This window comes from Penaeus monodon, chromosome 18 (genome assembly GCF_015228065.2).
Source record: "Penaeus monodon isolate SGIC_2016 chromosome 18, NSTDA_Pmon_1, whole genome shotgun sequence".
Lineage (NCBI taxonomy): Eukaryota > Metazoa > Arthropoda > Malacostraca > Decapoda > Penaeidae > Penaeus > Penaeus monodon.
The window spans coordinates 46,634,608-46,654,607 of record NC_051403.1 but is presented as its reverse complement, the minus strand read 5'-3'; the positions used below and the strand labels follow the sequence as shown (position 1 = coordinate 46,654,607).

At 40.9% G+C, this 20,000-nt stretch overlaps 2 protein-coding genes across 5 annotated transcripts in view; one reads left to right on the top strand and one right to left on the bottom strand.

Annotated features, from left to right (window-relative positions):
- LOC119584541 (reticulon-4-interacting protein 1 homolog, mitochondrial-like) overlaps positions 1-11,276 on the top strand; it is a 28,060-nt gene extending 16,784 nt beyond the window's left edge. For 2 of the 4 annotated variants that reach the window (XM_037933216.1, XM_037933217.1), the window contains exons 5-12: positions 3,616-3,771; positions 4,026-4,124; positions 4,456-4,649; positions 5,018-5,203; positions 5,893-6,070; positions 6,288-6,481; positions 9,388-9,425; positions 9,877-11,276. In XM_037933216.1, coding sequence (XP_037789144.1) covers positions 3,616-3,771; positions 4,026-4,124; positions 4,456-4,649; positions 5,018-5,203; positions 5,893-6,070; positions 6,288-6,481; positions 9,388-9,425; positions 9,877-9,890 — 1,059 coding nt within the window. In that variant the 3' untranslated portion in view covers positions 9,891-11,276. The remainder of the gene's footprint in view (positions 1-3,615; positions 3,772-4,025; positions 4,125-4,455; positions 4,650-5,017; positions 5,204-5,892; positions 6,071-6,287; positions 6,482-9,387; positions 9,426-9,876) is intronic. The other 2 variants (XM_037933220.1, XM_037933219.1) reach the window with 2 other exon arrangements.
- A 5,398-nt stretch (positions 11,277-16,674) lies between these two features.
- On the bottom strand, positions 16,675-19,855 carry LOC119584540 (SET and MYND domain-containing protein 4-like; the record flags this gene model as incomplete). The annotated part of the gene is given in 2 exon segments (XM_037933215.1): positions 16,675-18,164; positions 19,731-19,855. Coding segments are annotated over 2 exon segments (1,295 nt in total), but the record flags the coding sequence as incomplete, so codon positions are not given.
- Between the last annotated feature and the right edge of the window lie 145 nt (positions 19,856-20,000).

The following is a 20,000-nucleotide window of genomic DNA, read 5'->3' as shown; positions in this document are numbered from 1 at the left end:
TATTTTTATTAAGGGAAAGGTAAGGTGATTTGAAATCTTCTGATTGACAGAGCTTTTTCTCTCTCTAAGGCTTGTGTGTAATTTTTCATGTTTGATGAGGGTTCAACTAGGCACTTGTAAAATCAAGATCACATTATAGAGTTAAAAGAATTTTTATTGTTTAAAGGGACATTGATTTTATAATGTACTTGTTGATTTTATGACTTGTTATGAAAAAACAGTCAACATCAGTGCTTGAATATCATAATGATCATGACCACCTCCCTTTGCATCTTCCCAGTGACCCGAACGCACATGTACTTGGGAGGCATATGCTTCGTCTTGGGGGCATCATAGGCATAACTGTGGGCATGAAACTCCGCAGCAGTGTAGTGGCACCGCAGCGAATGAGAGCAGTCATTACCAACAGCTACAGAGGAATTGAGGTTTGCATAATTTTGCAGTTTTGTGAATACACTTCGGGAAACTTTACCATGTGATGATTTGTGCAAAAGCTGGTCATCAAATGTGCTTTTCACTCCATTCTGCGGGTTTCTTTTGATATGAATATTTGGACAGTGCATGCTTATATGTTAATTGTTTTTCCAATTTCCTCTGGTGAACATTTGTATAATTTTGACTTTGCCATTCATTTTTGAAGTTTATAAAAATCTGTTTTGTGGTTTTGAATTAGCCTGCATTTCTGTAGTGAAACACTGCAGTGTTGATAAAAAAGAGAAAAACACTATAAAACAGAAGTGTTATTTTCAGAAATAATGGGCTTCTCAGCCAAAATGCACTTAGTTTCGAATGATTCTTGTCAGAGGGAGAAATTCTTGATTTAAAAGTCTGATATAATTTTAGGATTACATAATGTTCTTTTTTTTTAGGGCAAAACCTTTTTTAAACAAGAGACAATACAGAACATAACTTAATTGAATTGTTCTTGAGAAATATACAATTTTTTTAGAATAGAAGTGATTTTAGTCATAGGTATTACAGATCATCATTTTATTTGGCCAGATATAAAAATGTCTGATATTAGTCATTTATTTTGCCAAAATGCAACAAAATGCAATAGTCACTGTCCTAGCAGTCAGTCCGTCAAAGAAATTCTGCATGATGATGTTTATAATCCACAATATATTCAATGAATAATAGATATGCTTGCAAATGAGAGAAAATTGTTAATGGTGTCTTACATACTTTTTCTTTTTTTTATATATCTTTTATATGTTTTGTATGAATAGTGAGGAACTGACAATAGGACTTCAGTAGGAAAATATGATAAAACAACTGGCTGCTGTTCTTAAGTTTGGAATTGTTGTTCTCTTTCATATATCTTTTGGCCTGAGGTAGACATTTCTTGGCACTGCTGAAAAAGGCCTTTATTGAACATCATTTTCTCATTGTTCAGTAAGAATAAGGGTTCTTTTCTTAATATATGACTTATATCTGTGTTGAAATAATGTAATCAGCTCAAGTCTAGATATATTATTTAGCTATTCTTTTCCTTCCTTCCTTTCTCTGATCTATTCAAATTGGACTTTTTCAATTGTATTGCAATATAGTCTAGATTCTCTTAGCTATAGCAGTTGTATTTTGTGTGGGATGTGTGCATCTGTAACCCTTAGTACCAGGTATCAGTGAACCAACCCATTTCTGCAGCTCAATTACCAGTTGCTAAGAGTGGCAGCAAAGTACTCCCTATCCCTCTTCCTCCCATCCAACTCTTTCAAAGTCAACGTATCTCTAAACTACCAACTGCGAACATGCCTACAAAGCATCCAAACATTCACAAATGTTCCCTGATATCTGTCTGTGAAACATTCACAAACGTCCTCCAGTGCCAGGGGGTAAATCTTGCATATGTTATGCATGTAGTTACTTGTTTGAGGTGAATGGATAGAAGAAGGTTTATTTGTAATGGATAATGAAATTTTAGTAGCTGTAATATTTGTTCTACTAGGCTATTTAAATGAGTGCCATATTTGGTTGTTTTCATTGTACGTTATTGTTTTGAGAACAACAGTCACTGCAGAGGAATTGAGGTTTGAACAGTTTTGCACATGTATTTTACACACCTGTACAGGTGTTATTCTTTAGTTTCTGTAGATGCTCATATTTTTATAGGTTTGTCTGCTGTTTCAATTGCATTTTCACCATGATAATTAAAGTTGTGTAATGGATCAGGTAGCTCTTTTGGTGATGTATTCTTGCTTGTCAGTATTATACTGAATGTATCAATCTCACACCACACAACAGCACTTTGATATTAGGTGTACAAGTACATTACTAGTTATATCCAGCATTTTGAGAGGAGTACAGTTGTGGGAATTCCTTCTCAGGTCTCTCAGAGTGTGTATCCTTTTTATTATATGGATTAGGAACTATGGATATGTAACTGATTTGAAAGATAAGAGCTCCTGGTGGTGTGTGGGAGTGTGTGAACAAAAGACTATATTTGTCAGGTGAAAAATATTTGCCAGGTTTGCTCCCAATGTTCCAGCATATGATGTAGGGCTTGGTGAAGGAGTATACAATCATCATTAGTAGAGGAAGTGACCTTAGATTGTGGAAGGTCATTAATAAACAGGAGGCACAAATAAAGAAAGGTATTTCTTTAACATATGCCAGAAGAGAAAACAGCAGTCATCTGAAGAGAAAAATAGGAATACGTGGGCATTCACACCCTTTCTTTTCATTAAATTGTAAACTGAGCTTCCGTTGGCAAAATCTAGTAAGATACTTCCAGTGTTTTTTTTATCTTGTTAGGCAAGAATTAAATGTTATGGGGAGTGAAGAATTCTGATGCACCTATTCCTGTGTTTTGGCCATAATCCATTTTAAGGACACGAGTTAGTGTTCTGTTTTCCTTTTTTCTCTTACATTTCTGTCATTTTCTTTTTCTGTTTCTCTTTTCTGTTTCCAACCAGTAGAAATGCTGCCTGCATACAGCCTGTGCAACTTGAAGGTCGGAACTGTGTTTGGTATTCTTGTTGATTTTGTGCTCAGGATATGCTGCTTAAAAGCATTTATTTGGAGTCTCTCTTTCTTATACTATTGATTAACGAATAATGTGTTTTGCTGTATGTGCCTCTTTACAGTTGATTGTTTGGTGTGTAGAACTAGGGTGACACACATTTAAGTGTTTTTACTATTGAAATTAATTGCTGTGTTGGGGTTTGTTTGTGTAAGCTTTGTTTGTTTGACTTTCTGCTGATAAATGTTGCAGCTAACATTGCAGCTATATGGAAGGAAATGTGGTATTGTCTGATATTGTTGTTCATGTGGCTACTTATTGATGCACCAGCTTTTTAAATTCTGAAGTTTTGGTTAAATAATATTTTTTTATAATGCATATGGTGGTAAACTCCTGAGCACAAAGACCCCAAACCAAATCTGTACATTTAGAAAATAAAATGCACATAAATGAATCCACTCTTAGTACTGAATGTTGATTAGTGTTCAGAACGTGTGATCTACTCCACCCACTCAAACTGGCAGTGTACAACAATCTCATAGGTTTCCAGTTAACCATAAAGAAATTTTGAAATCCACATCCAAGTCCTGTTATGATGTCTCTTACACCTAAGTTCTGTTGAGAGGTGTCTTACACCCCTCCTTCTTCCGCAGGCCATTGGAGTTGTGGAGGACGTGGTGGCACCAAGGATCGTGCAGCCGAATCAAGTGCTGGTGCAGGTGAAGGCAGCAGGGATCGACTACCTCGACATCAAAGTGGCAGAAGGATATGGACGTGTGCTCAGACGACAACTCAATAAGTACAATCCAGTAAGGGAGAGGGAGATTTAGTTGTGTGTACGGGGAGATGGATGTTAGAGATAAGGAATGGATCATTTATGCAACAGTGAGCTTGATTGTGATTTTGATAAATGTATTATTAGCTTCTAAGAGATATAGGATACTATTTGAATCGGCATTTTTTTTTGCTTGTTAATTTACGTTCATGTGATAATATCCACCTTTTATTTTTATTGCCAAATGCAAATGAGAAATATGTTGCATTATTTTTTTTTTTTCTCTAGAATACAGAAGGAGAATTTCCGGTTGTGTTGGGAAGAGACTGCTCAGGGATTGTTGTGGCTGTTGGGAAGAATGTGAGCAAGGTGGAACAGGGTAATGAGGTATGTCATACAAAAGAGGTTGAAATTTGCTTTAGCAATGTGGGATATTTTTTTATGACAACACTGATATTTTTCCTGTAAGGCTCTTTAGATCATGTTCTCACTTACATGGCCTTAACTGTATTTTTGGTTACCATTTTTTAGAAATTTAGTTTAATCCCTTGTTTGCGGTGGCATCTACTATGATGCCATGGCGGCGTAGCACCGATGCTGCAAGTGGCAACCCTACCTTTTGGAGGGATCGCATGGCCACCAAAAAAAGACCATGCACATTGGGTTAATTATTTTACTCTATATTCATTGAAAAACCATCCCCTTTTTTCTGCTGCAGGTGTGGTTGGCCTGCCCTTTCTACCACCCAGGGACCCTAAGCGAATATGTCGTTGTGGCTGATGACTTAGTGGCCCCCAAACCCTCACAGCTGACCTTCGAAGGGGCAGCCGCTTTGCCCTACAGTATTATGACGGCCTGGGATGCCCTGGTGACACAGGGCGGCCTGGGGCCTGACTCCACCGCAGGGAAGAGGTGAGGCTCAGCATCATGTGGGGACTGGGGGCTTGTGTGCTGCTTTCTTTGTCATTATTGATCTTGTATTTTTCTTCTCTTTTTTCTGTTTTTCTGTGTAACTCTCTTTAGATTTGTCTCTTTGCTATCCATTTTTTTTTTTTTTTCTTTCCTTGTTTTAAGCTTCTCATTCCTTCTTATTACATATCCATTTTCTTAATCTTTATCAAATAAGACCTTCTGATAACAAATAAGTTGACAAATATGAAATTGACCATGAATTATAAATAAGAATGAACATAATAGTAAACCAAGAAATAAAATAACTGTGATAATAAACCATGAAAGTGCATTGATCCTAAACTAACCAAGACCATAACTGTCAACAGGATTTTGGTGCATGCCGGTGTGTCAGGTGTCGGTGTCGTGGCCATACAGTTAGTAAGGGCTTGGGGTGGCCATGTGACAACAACAGTGTCGTCACGTGCTGCTCCTCTGGCCCACATGCTTGGTGCTGACGATGTCATCACATACGACAACTCAAACTTCGACAAGGAGCTAATGCTGAGAGAGAAGTAAGGGTACTTGGCCTTGTAGAGTTTCCATGAAGTGGGAGCGCGGTAACCTGTGCTGGGATGGCTTGATGTACATGTTATAACCACTGTGATTTCAGTTTATTGATTTTGTTTACACAGATGGCTCCATAATTACTTAGCCACCAAGGAGTCAGGCACCTGGCTCAGCTGTCTACAAAATGCTTTGCATGCATATGAGAGACAGATAGACGCAACAAAAAAAGCTTTGCATGCATATAGTGAAAGGGGAAAAAAAGAGAAGAAAGAAACAGAGAAAAAAATGTTTTTAGCTATTATCAGCGCGCGACAGAAAATGCATTGCATGCATATGAGTGAGATAGACAGACAGACAGACAAAATGCTTTGCATGCATATGAGTGAGAGAGAGAGAGTGATTGATTGATTGATTCAAATATCATCAAATTAAAATTGTTTTTTTAAAAAAATTTTTTGAAAAATGAAGGAGGGGGAAGGGGAGGGAAAGAGCCCAAAGGGAATAAACCAGGGGGGGGTGGGGTTGTCCTTCCAACGTCTCCTTTCCGGGTGGAGGAGTAAGGGGTGAGTTAAATGATAGGGGGATATGGAGGACATGTCACCAAAATCAGCATCACCTTATAATATTGGTTAATACCCTTCTTGTGTAAAATAGAAATAACAATGATATTATTCTTATGATCTGAATTTGGCAGGTATGATGTCATCTTAAACACTGTAGGTGAGGTGCTACATGAATCATGCTTGAAACATTGTGTTCCCGGAGGACTGGTTGTCACTGCCACGTCATCTCAGCTTGCGTCGGATTCTTATGGTTATGTGACAGGGGCCTTGTACTCCCTTGGCATGAGGCTGCGCTACTGGTTCACCCAGGTTAGTAAAGTGTGAAGGTGGAAACGTGCTGTTAGTAGTGGTGAATAGTAATAATGCCAGGTGTCTTTTTGTTATTCTTCCATTATCATTAGTGTTATTATTAGTATTATTATAATTATTGTTATTGTCATTATTATTATCATTATAACTTTTTTTGTTACAGCATTTCAGGAAAATTAATTTCCCATTATAACATGCCTAACATGACCTCCCACAGGCTCCATGGCTTACAGGTGGGCGATGGGGCACCCTAGAGGTATGTGGGAGTGTCCTGGAGAGTGTGGCGCCCCTTGTTGAAGCAGGGCGGCTGCAGGCTGTGGTGGACAAGGCCTATTCTGCCCAGGATGCAGAAGTGGCATTTGGGCATGTAGCCAAGGGAGAACAGATTGGCAGGACTGTGGTGCGATTTAGGTAAGTGGGTGACATGCTGCAGGCAATGCGGGAATGATGAACTTGTGTGCATTTGGGGAAGTCTGTTTAATAATATATATAATAATTTTAAAAATATTATATATATATAATTTTATTATATTATATTATATAATATATTAAAATATAATAAATATAATTTAAATTAATAAAAATATAATATATAAATATATTTTTAAAATATATATTGTATTTTAAAGGGAATAATATGTAATTTATGTAAATTTTAATGATATATTAATAGATAATTTTTAAGTAAAATATATATAATAAAAAATATTATATAAAAAATATTATATATAATATAATATATAAAAATTTATATTTATATATATATATATAATATATTTAAAAATATTTATATATTTATTTTATAATATTTAATAATTTAAAATGTATGTCACACACACACCAAAACACACACCACACCACGATATTATATTATATATATATATTATATAATTATATATATATAAAATATATATATAATTAATATATTAAAATTATATATTTATATTTGTTAGTTTAGTTTTGCTTTGTTTTCCTTTCCTTGATTTTTTTCCTTTTTTCTTTCTTTATTTCCTCATTTGTCCATTAATTTTCCTTTGAGTATTTTTCCTCATGATCCTTTTGCTCCCCTTCCTTCTCCACTTCCTCTTACTTCCCCTTTTTCTTTTCCCTTACTTTTCCCCTTTTCTTTCCTCCTCCTCTTTCCCCCTCCTCCTCCTCCTCCTCTTCCTCCTCCTCCTCCTCCTCCTCCTCCTCTCTTCCTCCTCTTCCTCCTCTTCCCCACTCATCATCATCATCATATCATCATCTCTTTTTCTTCTTTTTCTTTTCTTTTCTTCTTCTTTTTCTTCTTCCTTCAAAATCATCTTTTTCTTCTTTTTCTTCTTCTTCTTCTTCTTCAACACCTTTTCATCCCCCCTCCTCCCTCCTCCTCCCCTCCTCCTCCTCCCCCCTCTTCCCCTTCCTCCTGCTCCTGCTTTTCCTTCTCTTCCTCCTCCTCCTCCTTCTCCTCCTCCTCCTTCTCCTCCTCTTCCTCTTCCTCTTCCTCTTCCTCCTGCTCCTGCTTTTTCCCTTTTCTTCCCAAACCCTTATTTTTTATTCTCTCCTACACCCCCATCATTTCTCCAAAACCTCATATGGGATTTGGTTTTTTTCCCTTTAAAAATATTTTCCCTCCGACTCTAAATGATTTTTAACAAGACAGTAATTCCTCCCAACCAATAAATTATATTCATAGTGATTTTCTGTGAATTTGTAGAAGATTTATTTATATTTTTCTTTTTTTTTTCTTGTTTTCAGTATAAGAGTATTTTGATGTAGATATAGTCTTATAGATCAATTGTTGAGAAATATGTGTCTCGTGGAATGTATTAAAGCACATTCAGGAAAGGGTAAAAAAATATTGATTTCAAGACCATAGTTGAAATATATGATATAGGCAAAATAGATATTCAAAAAAAGACAAAGCTGTTTTAGCAGGTATAGAAATGTAAAGCAAACCCAGATCTTTTAGAATTAAAAAGGGCACGGAGAATAGATTATATATGAATGCAGATTGATAAATTCTAGGGCTGAGAGCTAGAAGGGCCAATGTCCAAAAGTGATAATTTTGATATAAGCCTATAAGTGCTATAAAGGCTAATGTCCTCAGTGCATTAGGGACACCACACTAGCATCACTTTGAAATCCAGTTCACTGAAATCATATGTCTTAATGCCTGACTGATTGCCACAATAAATGGTAACAGAAAGCTACAGGTTGGCTGCTTTTACTATTCTATATTTTCCAGAAAGTCATTAAGCCATTTTCAGTATATAGTTTACAGATCTTACAGTTACAGAAAGGAAAAAAAACTGAATGTGAACATATTGCAGAATTATTGTCAAAGAATCTTTATTAGTTTACATTTTTAGGCCATAAAATATAGAAAAACTTTAGAAATCAAATAAGTGTGAGTGGTTTTAACATCAACAGAAATAAATGTCTTATAAATTATCAGTTCATATTTATATATGATATCTAGTTGTCATTATAAGAAATATTTGTTATTTTCGTTAAGTACAAAAACAACTCTAAAAGGATTATATTAATGCAACAGTTTGATTGATCACAAGAAAGAAACCATATTATGTGAATTATTATATGATGAATTTCAGTCAAGGGAACAAACTTTCAAAGGCATTTTTCTCAACATTGACTTTTAGGCCCTGCTTGTTCTCGGCCCTAGAATTGACAACAGAAAAAGGAACACATAACTAGTAGCTCAAGCTTGTATTTTAAGAGGTATTTTAAGATTTAGTTATATAGAGAAGGTGAAAGTGAGATGAGATTGAATAAGATGGAAATTTTAAGGGAAAAAAGGATTGAAAATGTATGTATAAAAAGCTGAAAGAACAGAAAGTGGGATGGAACAGAATAAGGTGAAAGTTTTGAGAAAAAAGGTATTTCATAGAGGAAAGAAATGAAAGACACAAAAGGAATATGAAGATAAAATGGAAGAGGAAAGGGAAGTATCAAAAGTTCATGTTTAAGAAATAAACATATAATTTGCTTGTATTTTTCCATGTGAATCTTGCAAAAGATGTTACTATCACTGTTTTTTGTTGACATGTGTATTTACAGAGATTTGGTATTCCACTTCAGTAACAAAAACAGTCAAATTACCCTGACATTAAAAAAGACATTTTTATAGTAGAAAATCATAGATGGTTTTAAGCATTGGCTTGCAGTCTGAATCCACATGACGGATTTTAGCAATAGCATGTTTTTTTTTCTTTCTTTCTTTCTTTTTTTTTATATATTTATCTTATAACCCTTCCTGGTGTTGCTTGTATTCAGCTGATGAGCTAACTGTTGACATAGATCTTTGTTTGTTACAGTAATAATCCCCCTGTTAGGAATCTAGGAATGGCTTTCTGTAAGTATATCTCGTATGCGTTTGTGCTTTGGGTGATGCTAATATGCTAGAGTTACCTGCTGATTGATTATATATAAAACTAAAGCTGATTGATGTTTCACTCATACACACATATATGCAGAAATACATATAAGCTACAGATATACAATGCATTCACACACACACACACACACACACACACACACACACACACACACACACACACCACACAACACACACACTCACACACACCCAAAACACACACACACACGCACACACACACACACACACACACACACACACACACACACACACACACACACACACACACACATAGACTTACACACGGGCACACATGCGCATACACTTGTGCACACACACCACAGACATATGAACACAGTCATACTCAAACACACTCATATACTTTAAGGTATAGGATTCTAATGTTTTATTTTTCTCTTTGCATCGGCAGGGCAAGACCACTAGCTTCTCGAATGGAAGGGTCGATGTAAAGGTAATCTCATTTAGAAAGGAAACGAGATATTCAGTGTCAGAGAAATTCAGTATCTTTTCGGGTAGAATCAAGATTAACCGAGAAATTTTTGCACTTGTGTTGGGAGGGAATCTATTTTTGTATTTGGAGGTGTTCATGTACAACAGGGTTTGACGACATATGTGTTAAGTGATAGGGAAACATCGATTGGAATCTTATTTCATGTTTATTTTGTTTTTGTTATTATTATTATTATTATTATTATTTTATTTTTTTTTTTTTTTTTTTTTTTTTTGCATGTGTTAACCCTTTGTGCTGGTATGAAATGACATACGTGTCATGTCCGCTGTGAGTATAGTTAGTTAATTTTTTATTACACATAGATGGCTCCACGTGTGCTTAGTCACCAAGGAGTCAATTACTAGTCTTACTTATCTCACCTTTTTACCCTTGTCCTTGATTTCCAGAAAGAGTGTTTAGTATATTTTATTGCTATTATTGTATTGATGACTTTATCATAATCATATGTTAACAAAAATAATAGCATTATTGATATTAGTAGGATTAGTAAAGTTGAGAAATGTTGAAATCAGATGTGGTCACGTAAGGCTACTCATTGACTCCTTGGTCACTGAGAACTTGTGGTGCCATTTGTGTGTGACAAAATTCACTGTGGACTGTGCATAAGCCTTCATACAAAGGGTTAGTTTATGTTCAAAATTGCACAGCATTTAGGTGCAGTATTTACAGGGAGATACATATGTTTACTATAATGATATTGGTATTTAGGTCTTTAAAGATAAAGACAACATGAGACTTCATTATTTGTTGAAAATGTTTTCTTGTTTTTTTTTTTTTTGTTGTTGTTGTTTTATAGGTAAATAAAGTGATTGTACGTGCCTGGTATGTAGGAAGTAGCAGTTGTTCTAGTCACTTCACTATTTTTATTTTCGTTCTTTTTAAAAAGTTTATGACATTGTTGAGTGATGTTTGTAAATTATTGTGTCCATCAGTGGTTATAAAATTCGCCCGTCCCGATACAGTGTAATTGGTTTGCTCAGTATATGTACCAATTTGCTCACTAGATATCAGAAATAGGAATTTTTAAGCCTGTTTCACATTGGTTCATCCTGGGTTATTTATTCATGCAACTTGTACATAGTTCAAGAAAATGGGAAAGCTCTTTCCTAAGTGCTTGTGGTTTCTAGGTTTTACCAATGACAAAACTAGTAAGGTCTTCCTGCCAAACTTCAAAATATATACTAGTTTTTTAGATGTACAGAATTTTTCTAGGAAGATTTGTGTAAAGAGTATTATAGCCTCACTTTTATTCATAATGTACAGAATTGATACTAAATAAACAGAGTTAACTCTTTTAATTTGGACTCTTTTATTTACACATGATTTAATTAGTGGTTGATTTTAAACACTGTCAGGTAAAGTGTAACTGACTTAAATAAAACAAGAAAAAGAATAATTGGTGCAAGATAGACTGACAGGTTTTCCACTAACCAAGCTTCAAGCTTTATGTCATTGCAAGTTATCCATTATAGCTAACAAAAATCCAAAACTGTATATAATACCTATACCTTTAAGCGGTTGGGGCCGGGTCACGCCTATACGCGTGACGTTGCCGGACGCGATATGCCGGGCACGCCTATTGGCGTGATAGTCGTAATACCCGTCCCGACGGGGACAGCCTATTACCACGTGCAATTTGTATCCTTGTATATAAAGATGTTTTTGAAAATACTTTTTATGAATATAAAATTTAAAATGCTTGAAATGATTATACAATATAGTGTATATGTTTAGTTCGTAACGTGTTTATTTGTCGTATTTGTCGGTTTGTGCTTGTTTCGACGTGTTTTTCGCATAACGGTCCCGCCCCGCCATACGCGTGAGGTACTTTACCCGTCCCGACGGGTACGTCTACTAGCGTGTAATCGTAATACATACCTTTCCGACGGGGAAGCCTACACACGTGCAATTTGTTCGACAGTGACGGGAGGGGGACGGTCTTGCAGTAAGTATTTGAAATGGGAGAAAAGTTTTGGGGGCGAGGGAAAAAGGGGGGGGAAAGTTGGAAGGGGGAAAAGGTGCCCGGGGGGGAAAAATTTTTTTTTTTTTAAAAACTTTTTTTGGGTTTTTTAAATTTTGTGTATTTTTTTGGGTTCGGTTGTTTTTTTTGCCAATTGTTTTCAAAAAAAACTTTTTTTGGTTTTTTTTTTTCGAAATTTAATTTTCGGGGGTTTCCCGGCCCCAAAAAAAAAACCCGCCCCAAAAATACGGGCTTTTTTAAAAAAAAAAAAAAAAAAAAAAAAAAAAAAAAAAAAAAAAAAAAAAAAAAAAAAAAAAAAAAAAAACAAAAAAAAAAAAAAAAAAAAAAAAAAAAAAAAAAAAAAAAAAAGGGGGGGGGGGGGGGGGGGGGGGGGGGGGGGGGGGGGGGGGGGGGGGGGGGGGGGGGGGGGGGGGGGGGTTTTTACTTGGGGGGGGACCCCCGGGCCCCGGAAGGGGGGCGGTAGGGGTCTTACTAGCGTGAAATCGTAATACATACCTTTCCCCAGGGGGAGCCTACACACTCAATTTGTTCGAAGTGACGGGAGAGGGGGTCTTGCAGTAAGTATTTGAAAAGGGGAGAAGAAAAGTTGTGTGGCAGAGTGAAAGGGTGTGAGGGTGTGTAAAGTGTGTAAGGGACTAAACGGTGAGGGGAGGGGACGGTCTTTTTGGGCATAAGTTTTGGGGAAAAAAAAGAAGTAAGTTTGTTGTCCGAGTAAAAAGTGTGTGTGTGTGTGTAAAGGGACTCGTCGGTGACGGGGAGAGGAGGTCATTGCAGAAAGTTTTTAAAAAAGGAAGAAGTAAGTTGTTTTCATATTGTAAAAGGGGGATAAATGGTGGCGTTTTTGTAAAAGTGTGTAAGGGACTGTACGGTGCGGGGAGAGGACGGTCTTTGCGTAAGTATTTAAAAAAGGGAAAGAAGTAAGTTGTGGGCGTATGGAAAAGGGATAAATGTGAGCGTGTGAAAGGGTGTAAAAGGGCTCCTGGGGTGACGGGGAGAGGACGGTCCCGAGGAACCCCGGTTTTTTTTGAAATGTTTAGAATTTCTTTATTTTTTTCTCTGAAACCTAAACAGCACCAGAAGTTTTTACCAGACGCAGCCCCACTTACTTTGGTCTGGTGAGAATGAGAGCGAAGAGAGGAGAGAGACATGTGCGTGGTTCTGTGGTGTGTGTGTGTGTTAGAGAAGGGGAAAGAGAGAGCGTGTGGTGTGGTGTGTGTGTGTGTGTGTGTTGTGTGTGTGTGTGTGTGTGTGTGGAGAGAGAGAAGAGAGAGAGAGAGGAGAAAAGAGAGAGAGAGAGAGAGAGCGTGTGTTTTGTGTGTGTGTGGGTGTGTTGTGTGGTAGAGAGAGAGAGAGAGAGAGAGAGAGAAGAGAGAGAGAGAGAGAGAGAGAGAGAGCTGTGCGTGTGTTACGTGTTACGTTTCTGCATGTGGTGTGTGTACGTGGTACGTTTCGCATGGCGTTTTTTTTCGTGTTTTTCTAGATCTTTGGGGGAAAATGATCAGTGGTAGTTCCCCATTTTTTTCCCAGTTCCCCGAATTACCTCCGGCTCACGTGCCCCGACATGGCGAATTGATTGGCTAATCCCTCTAAAAATCGCAAAAAAGGCCCCAAAAAGGGGAAAGAAAACACTTGGAGGGAAGAAGCTGCCCTTTGCAAATGTCAGAAACTTCTGACGCCCGGCCGAAACCCAAGGTTTTCCCCCTGCTGTTCGGGCCCTCTCTTTCAGCGACGTTGATGACCCCCAGCCACGACGTCGGGAACCAAGTTTTGCGGAACCCCCAGATCCTCTTCTATACCGTATTCTACAGCGAAGAGGATTAAACACCCCTCTAAATTGCCTGGGACTAGCGATCTCCTGGAAATTTTTCCCTTTTTTTTGACTTGTAAAAAAAACGTCTTTGGGAAACTTGCTTTTTTTCTGCATCCCAAAGATATTTCCCACAGAGAACTCACTTTTACCTTTGTATTTTTTTTCAAAATTTTAAAATCCCACTCGTTTTTGACGGGACGACTCGGAGGGAGGGATCCGAGTTCGATCCCGAAGAGTCGGGTGTGGACGACGACTCAGATGAAGATTTTCTATGTCCGTGGTGGATACCCTTTGGACCCGAGACCCCCTCGCAGAATACGTCAGACGACATTGGGAGCGAAATCTCGGGAAACCCCCTTTTTTTGTTGTCAAAGGGGGGAAAATTTTTCGCAGGCGCACTGTTTTGAGGGGACACCGGGTGTGAAAGCCCCCCTTTGAAACCGCGACCCCTTTAAAATGCACCAGGTGTTCCCAGGGGATTGTTTAACCATCGGGCGAGACGAATGGGTAAGTAAAAAAAAATATCTCTGAATTCTGATTTGAAAACGTAATTTTCTACATGTTTTTTTTTTGAAAAACCCCCTGTTTTTTAAAAGTTTTTTTTCTTCCAAACCAAGGTATGTACGAACCCGCGCACCCCTTCATCCCTATGAAGGGGTGGGGGGAAAACCAACGGTGGGGGAAGTCCGCTCCTATGTCGGCTTACGTTCCCTGAGGGGCCTTCAGTCGAAGAGGGCCCAGAGGGAATGGGGGTCGACGGCCCCTTGATGCCCGTCGGTGTCCCCAAGACGGACCAGGGCCCGCTACACCCTACCTCCGCGCTCCATTCGGACAACAAAGGGGAGCACCCCGCGGGGGGGACAGGCTTTGGAAGCGCCCGTGTTAGACGTCTTGGGAATCGACGTATGATCCGCCTTGTCCCGAAAAGAACTGACCGTCGACGAGAGCTTGGGGCCTTTAAGGGGCGTCACACCCCCCCAGTACAATCCGAGCAAAAGGGCTCGGGGAAAGGGGTGAAAAGGCTACAAGCTTTTCTCGCCGACGGTCCAAGGCAGGGTATAGGCGGCCTTCAAAATCTACATGGGGGAGGACCGCGGGTATTTCCATCCAGTGAAGGCCGTCACCGACCTGTGGAGAAGGCAGATCTGCGACAAGGGTACCAGTTATACACCGACAACGGTAACCTCCCGACCTTCCATTACCGCAGGCCCGGAAGACCGTGCCCTTGGGACTGTGGTCTCAACCCGGGTGGATGCCCCGGGCCCGCAGGCGAGTGGGGACAAATCGACTTCCGGTCCAGCAAAAACCCAAGATCGCCTTCAGTGGGGGACAAACGTCCCTGTTTCGAGCTTTTACCGCCCCCCCCGCAAAGGTCGTTACCCTGCCTCCCAACCGCCGAGGGGGGGGAGAGGTCGAAGCCGAAGTTTTGTGCCCACAACAACGGATGAAGGGGGGTCGACCTCTCGGATCAGTGGCGCAGTCATATCCAACGACGAGGAAGACCGTCAAGTGGTATAAGAAGATTTTTTTTTACCTGTTGGAATGCTAACCAACGCGCGGCTATCCACCGGGGCCCCCGGGGGTAAAATTACCCCTTTGGTTCCGAAAAGGAAATCGTTTTGAGGTTGCTGCGCAAGGTAAAGCATCTGACCCTTTATTTTTTTTTTTTCTGATAAAGAAAAGTTTTTTCAATGTTTTACATTCCTTTTTTTTTTCTTACGTCTTTTTTTTTTTGATCATTACAGGGGTCCCCCCGGGGTCCTTCCGGGGGAATCCCCCAGGCTCGCCCCCGAGGAGGAGGTTCCCCAGAGGCACACTTGCCAGTTGAAACCCGCATCGTCGGGGCGTCGGTGTGGCTCTGCTGGAGGGAAACCCCCGGCGCAGGAAGGAACCCGGGTGATGGCATTGCTGCGGCACCTCACTTGTCCAGCACCCTGCTTTTAGGTTCCCTGCCTGAAGGGCGTTGGGCAAGTGTAAAAGTCTAAAATTTTATATAACATAGTTTCTATGATTTTTTTATTGAAAAAGAAAAAAAACCGGCTTTAGGAGTTCATGCCCGAAGATAATTTTAAAAGAAAAAAAAACCCTGCTTTCGGCATTCATGCCTGAAATTTGGATAAAGGAAATTTTACATAGTTTCTATGTATTTATCATTGAAAAAGGAAAAACCCGTGCTTCAGGATTTCATGCTGAAAATAATTTTAAAAACAAACTTTTATATTATTTATGTAAGTAATGTATTATTTTCAACAATCATTTATGCATTTGTATATGAAATTTTGATAAAAAAAAAAAATTTAAGTTTTTACGCTATGTTCGATCTCACCAAAGACAAACCCTTGACTTTACACCCCAAAATTTGTGATTACACGTAAAAATTTGGGCTTATATATAGTAGAAGATAAAAACGTTTATAGGGCAATAAAAAGAACGTGAGTTACAAAAATTTTACATTTTTTTTGAGTACAAAAACTTTACGTTGCGGTTACTCCAAACCAAACCCAAAGGAGCGGCCCGAAACTTCGCGGCGTGTGAGACGGGCCCCTGCCCGGGCGAGCGCGCGCTCCCCGGCTTGACGAGAGTTTCCTCTTTATTTCCCGAAATTTTGGTTTACAAAATTTTTTCCGACCCGTCGATAAGGGGTTAAGACCGGATATGTAAAATGGCTGTTTGTAATGTAATATATATGGCTAACAGAATGACAATGATGAAAAATATTTTCTCATATAGAGAAGCTGTCAATGTATTATTGAGAGGTAAAAAAGATTATTTGTCCATCTGTATAAATGAAGGGAAAAAAAGGAGAATGATAAATATATGTTTTCATTCTGACAAGTTGCCATTTGAAGAAATTTATTACATAAACAGTATTGTAGAAGATAAGGCTTAAGGTATTAAAAATCTATTATTTTTCAAAGGGTTTTATTGCTTAAATTGTTCCATTTGCAGTCATTCAGAAAGCATCTAGACTAGTGACATGCAGCATGTAAAAAACTCATCTGAAACCCTGGTTTTAATGGAAGCTTAGCTAAAAATCACAGAATTTGTTTGTACATTGCAACTCTGGAAATGCACCAAATGTATTTAGGCATAACAATAATAACAATTTTATATATACAATAATTTTTCTTCCAGAGCAGTTGAATACTATGCACTATGCTAACACATTCTGCAGACAGCCATAAAAATTCAGATTTTCACCCCGAGCTTTACGGTTCAATAAAGCTAATTTTTTGCACTCTTTCCACCCGAAGATTTGGTTTGGTTGGTTTCTTGTATATAAACTGACCCCATGAGGTCGAAACACGTCATGAGTGTCTCCTGCGCGGTGATGTAGGCTTGGTTAGGGTGGACTGTGTATCTGTCCAGGAGAGTGAGGAGGTCAATGACTTTGGATAAGCATTCTTGGGAGGACTTGCCGCTGCGTATTTCTCTGGAAGCCTGAGCATACTCAGTCCACAGATTTGTCAGGTCAGTTTGGATCTTCTGAGCATCATAGAGGCGGACTCCCATCTGGGTCACGGCATCTTGGGTGCAAACCAGGTCACACAAGCTGCATGAGAACCCGGACAGTTTTTGGAAGCACGATGGGCATCGTAAGCTTGGCATAATGGTGATGTTCTCGAAGAGAGGCCAGTCCCCTTGGCACGCGGCGCAGTTGCAGCAGAAGAAGTAGTGTTGCTGCAGCTCAGCCCGACGCTTCGCCCTGGCGTGGCTCACGTACCTCTCGCCGTAGCTGTCCGTGATTTCGGCGCCCCGCGGAATCACGCTGACACTGTACAGGTACTTGGTGCTTCCGAGGCAGGATGTCAGCGCGTTGGGCACACACGAATGGTTGATGAGGCTGAGGGCGGAGAAGACGGCCCAGCCCACCTCCCGCCCGCGGCTCCGGCCCAGGACACCCCCCTCCGCCGGGCCGCCCCCGGTCTCCACCTCCTTCATGCAGTGCACGTTGCACTCCAGGCCCAGGATGAGGCGCATGAACTGGCCTCCGATGAGGACGACGTCGTCCAGGGAGGGGATGGTGATGCTTCCCTCCTTGTTCTTCAGGAACAGCGAACTGTTCTCCAGCAAGACGCGCGTCAGAATGTAGGCCATGGCAGCGACCTCCTGCAGCTGCGCCTCGGAGCGGGCGGTGGCGTGGCCCTCCAGGTGGTAGAGCGCGCGGTAGCCGCCCGAGATCTCCAGCAGGGGCTTGTTGCCCCCCGTGCTGTTGGTCTGCAGCTGGCGGAGGGTGTCCCGCAGCTGAGCGAGCGTGGTGGAGGCGAGGATCCTGGCGGCCAGGAGGGGCGCCGGGTCCAGCTTCAGGGCCACCAGCGGCGCCAGCATCGCGCACTCGCCGCCGTGGGAGGCGCTCAGCCCCGCCGCCCGACAGCGCTCGCTGCAGAACACCACCTGGAGACAAACACGCCGGTTATGGGAAGACCATTCCATTACACTTTATCTATCTATTTATTGTTTTATTTATATCTACGCAACTAGTGAAACTGACGCTGAATGAAAGAGAATAGATTTCCGAGGTGAATGGACTCATCAGTTTAGTAGGTAAAAAATAGACAAATTGCACAGTAGTAGCACACTCAACCGCATCCCTCGAACGGGTTACGCTCTCATCTGCAGTGATGGCTCAAAATCCCTTAACAAACAGAAATTGATGTAATCTGTCTAGATCATTATAAGAAAAGAAATAAAACCCGGTTAACAGTATCCCTCTCCTTGTGTGAGACATTGACTAATAACCACCACAAATAATGGGGAATCTTACCTTCGACTTTTTCCGTCCTTCCTCAACCACTTGCATATTCGAGCTTTCCTTAGCCACGAATTCCTAAGCGAGCATTCTTCCTGCAAATATTCACGATACTTTCATTCCTCAATTCCTCATTTATTCCCCATTTTTATTTCTCAGTTTCTCGTTAATTCCTCATTAAATCGTTCATTCATTCAATCGTTCGCGAATCCCTCATTCACTCATTTACTATTCCTTTACCTAGTTATTCCTTATTTACTCATTTATTCCTCATGTAAGTCACTAATACCTCATTAACTAATTTATTCCTCAGTTACCCATCCATTCCTCACTCAATCATTCCTCAATTACCCACTAACACCTCATTCACTCATGCATTCCCTAGTTACTCATCGATTCCCCAATCACTCACTAATACCTCATTCATTCATCCCTTCCTCAATTACTTATTCAGTTTCCGACTACCCATTCATTCCTCAATTACTGATGCCTCATAAACTCACTCCTCGATCACTCCCCAACTACCCACTAGCTCATAACATCATCCACCCCAATCACTCATTCATTCATTCGTCTTGCACCCCCCCCCCTCCCCAGTGACTCATTCACTCATTCCTTCCCCACTCACCCACCCCTCCCCAGTGACTCATTCATTCCCCACTCACCCACCCCTCCCCGTGACTCATTTCCCTTTCCCCACCACCCACCCCTCCCCAGTGACTATTCCTTCCCACTCACCCACCCCTCCCCAGTGACTCATTCTTTCCCCACTCACCCACCCCTCCCCAGTGACTCATTCTTTCCCCACTACACCTCCCTCCCCAGTGACTCATTCCTTCCCCACTCACCCACCCCTCCCCAGTGACTCATTCATTCCCACTCACCCACCCCTCCCAGTGACTCATTCTTTCCCCACTCACCCACCCTCCCCAGTGACTCTTCCTTCCCCACTCACCCACCCCTCCCCAGTGACTCATTCATCCCACTCACCCACCTCTCCCCAGTGACTCATTCCTTCCCCACTCACCCACCCCTCCCCATGACTCATTCCTTCCCCACTCACCCACCCCTCCCCAGTGACTCATTCCTTCCCCACTCACCCACCCCTCCCCAGTGACTCTTTCCCTTTCCCCCAACTCACCCACCCCTCCCCAGTGACTCATTCCTTCCCCACTCACCCACCCCCTCCCCAATTACTCGCATATACTCACGAGCGAGCACGTGGGGCAGGGCAGCGGGACCGGGGCGCGCCTGAGGCAGTGCGAGCAGTGCGTCCGGAAAGTCCCGTCCGGCTTGACGGCGGCGCAGACGGGGGCCTCGACCACGAGGACTTCACCTGCGGGAGGCGGGGAGGTCGTCAGCAGTGAGGGGGGTCGGGGGGGATGTATGGCGGGGGTGGTATTGATTAGTGGGTGATGGTGACTGGGTTTATAGTGAGGGCGATGTTTTGGGTGAGGGTACGGGGGTGGTATGAGGAGGTG